The 6,000-nt window shown below is 41.2% G+C and overlaps 1 protein-coding gene across 1 annotated transcript; it reads left to right on the top strand.

Annotated features, from left to right (window-relative positions):
- The first annotated feature begins 1,177 nt into the window (after positions 1-1,177).
- On the top strand, positions 1,178-4,386 carry MGP (matrix Gla protein). Its single transcript, XM_032644161.1, has 4 exons — positions 1,178-1,321; positions 2,759-2,791; positions 3,522-3,597; positions 4,008-4,386. Exons 1-4 carry the CDS (start codon positions 1,261-1,263, stop codon positions 4,147-4,149), a joined length of 312 nt encoding a protein of 103 aa, XP_032500052.1. The 5' UTR covers positions 1,178-1,260; the 3' UTR covers positions 4,150-4,386.
- The last annotated feature ends 1,614 nt before the right edge of the window (positions 4,387-6,000 follow it).

A 6,000-nucleotide genomic window follows, 5' to 3' on the forward strand; every position in this document is an offset into this window, starting at 1 on the left:
TGCAACTTTACCTCTTCTACAATCTGCTGCTCTGTGATGCAAGTCTATTTGTCTGCCAAGAAGACTCTTTGGTACCCAGGCAACAGAGACACATCTGATAGAAAATGTTTTCTGATTGTCCAAGAGGTTAAAAAATAAAAGACCTCTGTCTACAAGACAACCGGAGACACCAAATTGCAATCTTCCTCCTAAAAGAAAAGAAACAGTGCCGCTGGTTCTGATGATACAGTGGAGGTGTGTGTTTGTGAAAATCTGTGTTGGAGGATATAGGATGTAGGTGTGTGTTTGTGAAAATCTGTGTTGGAGGATACAGGACAGCTAAAGAGCAAAGCGAATAGTAAGTAGCTCTTACTTACTTCCTTAGGGACTGTCTTGGTTGTCTCTAGGTCACCCGCATCACCTAGCAGAGTACCTTGCATCTCATCAGCCACTCACTAAAAGCATATTGAATTAGTTCATTATCAAGACAGTGCCTTCAGAAAATGCAAGATGGGTACCCTCATATCCTTGCTGCACTTTACATGAGTGATATCCAGCCTGAGAGAGCATCAGGGCACAGGTGTGAGCTCAACTCACAAAACTGGATGGGCAAGTTGTTACGGAGCCAACTGAGGAAACAGAACTCAGGGGGTCCCTGGCCATCTCTGTCCTGAGCACCTGGAAAAATGCATCAGGCTCTATCATCAGGCGAACACCCAATTGGTTAGGATTAAGAGTTTAGCCCTACTGGAAAAATAATTCTAAATTAGTGCCAGCATAGAAAGTGAAGTCCTTTCTCCCCCAGAACCTCTCATCCATCCATCAGGGGAGCAAACAGATCACTATGGCTCTGTTTATGGACCAAACCTGAAAGACCCAAAGTCAGAGCCAGGAGGGCAGACCAGAGAAGGAATTAGAAAGGTAAACATGTGTTTGTGGCAACTCCCTTCTCCGTGGACTTGTGCCAGCTCTGACCCAGACATAGGGTGGCCACAACTTGTGTACCAGAGCAGCAGCTGCTGTAGCACAGTGGGATCCAGAAATGAGGGAAAACTGCTCACCCGGAGCAGATAATATCTGTAAGGAATGAATATTTGGGAAAAGTCCCAGTGCTAGTTGAGTGCCAACCAGTCCCCACCTTCTCCGGCCCCCTCCCACTGGTTCCTCCCCTTTCAGCTGCTCTGATTCTTACAAAAACTCCACAGCCTTTCACCAGCAGCCTATAAGAGCCTCTCTCTCCACCGCTGCTTCACAAGACAGTGAGAGCGACCCGGAGACACCATGAGGAGTCTACTCCTTCTCTCCATCCTGGCTGCCTTGGCTGTGGCAGCTCTCTGTTATGGTGAGAACTTTCTCCTGCCATTTCTTTGTTTTTTTCTTTTCTGCCTCTGACTTCAGTTTACATGGATTTTTCCTCTCCCTCCTCCTTTTCTTCCCCCTTTCTCTATTATAATCTTAGAGGACTATGAATTTAACATTTCCCAAGCCCTTTGCACACTGACCTGTTCCATCGAGTCTTTTTTATATCCTCAATATCCGGACTATTGTAAGTAACTTAGCAGGCAAGTTCTTTCTATGGTAAGTCACTCTACACTTGGAAATTCTGCTGTCTCAGAAAGAAGATATCAACTTCCCAGCCCCTGAGCTCTCATTTTTTTAAGGATGTTTGTTTAGACTTTGATAACAGTTGGTTAAGGGTATCGGCTGAATCACTCACCTTTAAGAGATTCAGTTTTCACATGAAGTTTTATGTATAGCTCTCTCTAACAGCAAGACAGTCTCACGAACTTCCGATATTTCTTCAGTGGATGAATTTAAAAGTAAAGAACCTCAGAGAAAAATCGATTTCTTCATTTCTATTGCTAAAAGACAAATTTTGCTTGGTTTCTGTGTGTTGTTAAATATCTCTGTGTGTGTTCAAAGCTAATGAAAGGAAATCTGAAACAAAATTATTTTTAGATCGTTCAGTCTTATGCTTCAATTATCTGGGTATTCCAGGTATTCCTGAGCTCAATTATATTAATAACCAACTGTATTTTGCTTCCTCCTCTTGAAATTATTCACCAGTTTTCTGTGTCAGAAGATTTGGTTTCTTCACCTTGTTTTTAACTTTTCAAGCATATTCACTGGCTTGCAAACGTGAGCTTCTTATTGCCAGATTTACCTGCTGTGCCCAGGAGAGTGGTAGAAAGAAGGAAACTGTTGCTTTGGCATCAGCTGAGTTCTTTCTCTGAGCTGGCATTGTGCCCAGTGTGAGATGTCAGCCGAAGCCGGTGGTTTCTGTGGCTGTCAATTTAACACAGGTTCTTAAGAGGCTTTCAGAACCTCTTAGACACTTGTCTTGGGAAAGCCAAGCTGAGGCATCTGCCCAGCCTGCTTGGAGAAACTTGACTGTTTTCTAGGCCCTTTGTCCCTTCCTTGGCCTTGCTTTCAGAGAGGTCCCAAATTAATCAAGGAAGGCTCTCTGGAGCCTTGTGTGCAGCGCTTAAATTGTCTTATTTCTCAAGACTAAAGACTTCATAGCCCCTGGGAAATTTTAGGCAATACCACGGGCACCAGCTCCTTCAACACCGGAAAAACTAAAGAGTAGAGATATCCCAGCAAGGAGAGAGCTAGAGAAACAACTCATAAATCCTAAATGCCTGAAATTTGCAATAACCACACTGCTAAATATATTTCTCCCATCTTTTGGGTTCTTCCCTCCCCTCCCTTCCCTGTATCTAGACTGTTGTGGTGTGTGAAAGGTAACAGTAAAATGGGTCTTTTTTTTAAATTCCAGAATCTCACGAAAGCATGGAATCCTATGAAATCAGTAAGTGAATATTTGACTTCCTTATTGAAATCTCATGTATTGAAGAATCTCTCCCAATTCTTAAATAGACAAAAAGGTAATATATTTAACAGGGAGGGAAAAGAGGATCTCTTTTGGAAAACTAAAGTAAATTTAAAAATTCAACTATAAAAATCACCAGCTGAGCAATTTTTTAAGTTTGAAATAGTGTAAGATGGCAAGTATGCTTTCAACATACTTAGGAGCCATAAAATCTCATTTGGAAATTTTAAGTTGGTACCACAACAACCACACAGATGGAAAACAGGAGTAATGACAAAGTACAGAATTGGAGGCCGAGTCTGCTGGGAGACCACAGGCATCAGCAGTTGGATGCTATCAAATGTCAACTTATAAAGACTGAGTATAGGAATAAATAGCATATCGCTCTCATCTTTAATTTGTTCATTATTTTTATGACGCTTAAACTGTTCATTTACTGGAAATCTAAAATTATGCTCAACAAGGCCTCAGGACAGGGAGAATTTCTCCTCACAGGAATAAAAAACACAGTGAGTAGGAATACCAAGATCAGGTATTCGATCAGGTAGTTTATGAAATCTGCTCTATCTACCCATTTAATTTTCGCAGATCTCTAGTTACAAGCAGTGCATGAATGAATGAGCTTTCAAATATGTTTTTGTCAGAGAATATTCATGGAAATATTTTCAATACCTGTCTCCCTAAGACTGCACTTATTTTCTGTTTTAAGATCCCTTCATTAACAGGAGAAATGCTAATATCTTTATATCCCCGCAACAGAGATGGAGGGTGAAAGCCCAAGAGAGGTAGGTGACAAAACTTGATGGGGGAGGGGTCATCTTTCCCAGATCTGAATGGAGTGAGAAATGGGTTTTTTTCCATCATATATATTATTTCTAATTATATTCCCAAATCAAAGAATTTAAAAACAATGTACAGAAAACAACTGAATTTCTAGAAGACTATTTTGTGAAAGGCCCGGAAAGGAGAGGGAGGGAGAAGGAAAAGGAGGACAGAGAGAAATTTTCTATTTCCATTAAAAAAGAAAATCCCTGTTCCACCTTTCCTCCCTGTTCTACAAGTATCTCTTCATATTGGGGGATGAATGAGATCTCTCTACGATATTTTCTTATTCTTTTTTTTTTCTTTTCCTTTTTCTCATTTCTCCACTTTCTTTATGCCTCTCAATTTGGGTCTCTTTTCTTTCACTTTCTAGAATCCGAGAACACAGCAAACCTGTCTATGAGATCAACAGGGAAGCCTGTGATGACTTCAAACTTTGCGAACGCTATGCCTTGGTTTATGGATACAATGCTGCCTACAATCGTTATTTCCGGCAGCGCCCAGGGGCCAAATGAGATTGGAAAAAGTTTCTTTCCAGAGCCTGGTGCCTGGTTTTGTATTCCCTTGCAGTAGTATCACTGAACTATATAGACACATACGAATTGCTTAACTGTTCCTTAAATGTTCTTGTCTGGCTGCACTCCTCTTTCCTGCCCCCAGTTGAAAAGTAATGAAAGTGCAGTGGAGTGAAGGTCAAAGGGAAGTTAAGATGTGTGACTATTCCATAATAAACTTCTGGTTGGATACTTACATTTTGTGAGTCTGATTTATTCTGGGAAAATCCTGAAATAGTTCAATCAAGGCCCACCTAGCCCAGAGCAGTAGATTCTGCTAATCGTGTTCTAATGTTGATTAGAAGCATAAGTGCATAGGAAGAACAAATGCTAGAAGACACTCACTCACCCATAACTTGTCTAGACTCTCTCTACCTTGGGATCAGTGAATCACTGCTTCCTATTATACGTTTTCCAGGATTTTCAAACATCATAGATGATCAGTCATATGATTTTCCTGCTCCCAAACTCTTTTCCTTGGCTGCCGTGCAGCATGTGGGATCTTAGCTCCTCCACCAGGGATTGAACCCGCGCCACTTGCATTGGAAGTGCAGAGTCTTAACCACTGGACCGCCAGGGAAGTTCCCTGCTCCCAAACTTTAAATGACTCCTAAATTCCTTCCATGTGGATTCCAGACTCTGTACCTTGGCTCATCACCCTCACCTGAATGTTATCATATCCTAAGATGCTACAGTCTTGACTCTTACTTGAGTCAAGAAAGTATGTGTGCTTTCAAAATGACCAGACATTTTTACAAGATTCGATCATGGAATTTTGGAGCCATACAAAATGCTAGAGCTCCCTTAAGCCTGGTTTGCCAATGAGGAGGCTCCAGAGTCTCCTGCTTGGTAGTTGGGGACAGAGCCCAGGATTTCTCAATCCCAATTCGGACCTTGTTCGCCTCTGTCATGAGGACTGCTGCATGTCCACCCCTACATCCGTTCCTTCTGGTAGACCCACTGCCTTCATCTCTTTAGTGGAGCATCTTTCTATGCCTTCAAAACCCAGCTTAAGATTCAAGTACTTTATGAAATCAGTGATGGTTAAGTCCACCCAGCTCCCATCACACTTCGCAAGCCAGTATCCAGCGCTTCAAGAATGTATTTAAAGTCACTTTGCTGTACAGCAGAGACTGGCACACACATTGTCAATCAACTATACTTCAACAAAAATTAAAATCAGAAAAAGAATTTATGTAAGGATTCAAGTACAATGATATTATTCAATTCACGTTTTGATTAAATTTCTTTTTATGTGTATTTGTTTGTCTAACAGTACGGTAAATTCTTTGAGCACAGACACTGTAACTGCAATTTCTTTTCTCTCTATAGCCCTGGTGCTATGTCTATTCACAAAGGGTATTCAATGAAAGCTAAAAAACCAGACTGACTGGTCATGCCTGGGAGTGATCAGCCAATTCTGAAACTGTTAGATTCATCACAATAATGTGTGTCATATAATTTAACCCATCATCGTATTAATATAATGATGGGTGTTCTACAATTTTCTAAGCTCTATTGCATGCAGTAACTCATCAGATTTTAGAAAAATGCAGAAGATGAGTAATACGTATCAGATGGTAAAACTGAAACTCAGAGATGTAACTTTCTGAAGGCACTGTAGTAAATGCAGTGGCATGCCACTCAAACTGAGGCATTATTCACATGGTCACCAGATATACTGGCAGCAGTTAGGAAGGCCATAACGTTCTCTCAGGGTTTCATTTTCTGTCCCATGGCCTGAAAACTCTCTAAGAAGTTGGGACAATTGTAGGGCTTACCTTATCTGTTTCCCATCTCTTTTGCATCAAG

This window comes from Phocoena sinus, chromosome 10 (assembly GCF_008692025.1).
Source record: "Phocoena sinus isolate mPhoSin1 chromosome 10, mPhoSin1.pri, whole genome shotgun sequence".
NCBI classification, from domain to species: Eukaryota; Metazoa; Chordata; class Mammalia; order Artiodactyla; family Phocoenidae; genus Phocoena; species Phocoena sinus.

Coding starts and splice junctions, on each gene's coding strand:
- MGP (XM_032644161.1), top strand. CDS start 1,261: ATGAGGAGTCTACTCCTTCTCTCCATCCTGGCTGCCTTGGCTGTGGCA. Junction 1,322..2,758: donor TGTGGCAGCTCTCTGTTATG/GTGAGAACTTTC, acceptor TTTAAATTCCAG/AATCTCACGAAAGCATGGAA. Junction 2,792..3,521: donor CATGGAATCCTATGAAATCA/GTAAGTGAATAT, acceptor TTCTGTTTTAAG/ATCCCTTCATTAACAGGAGA.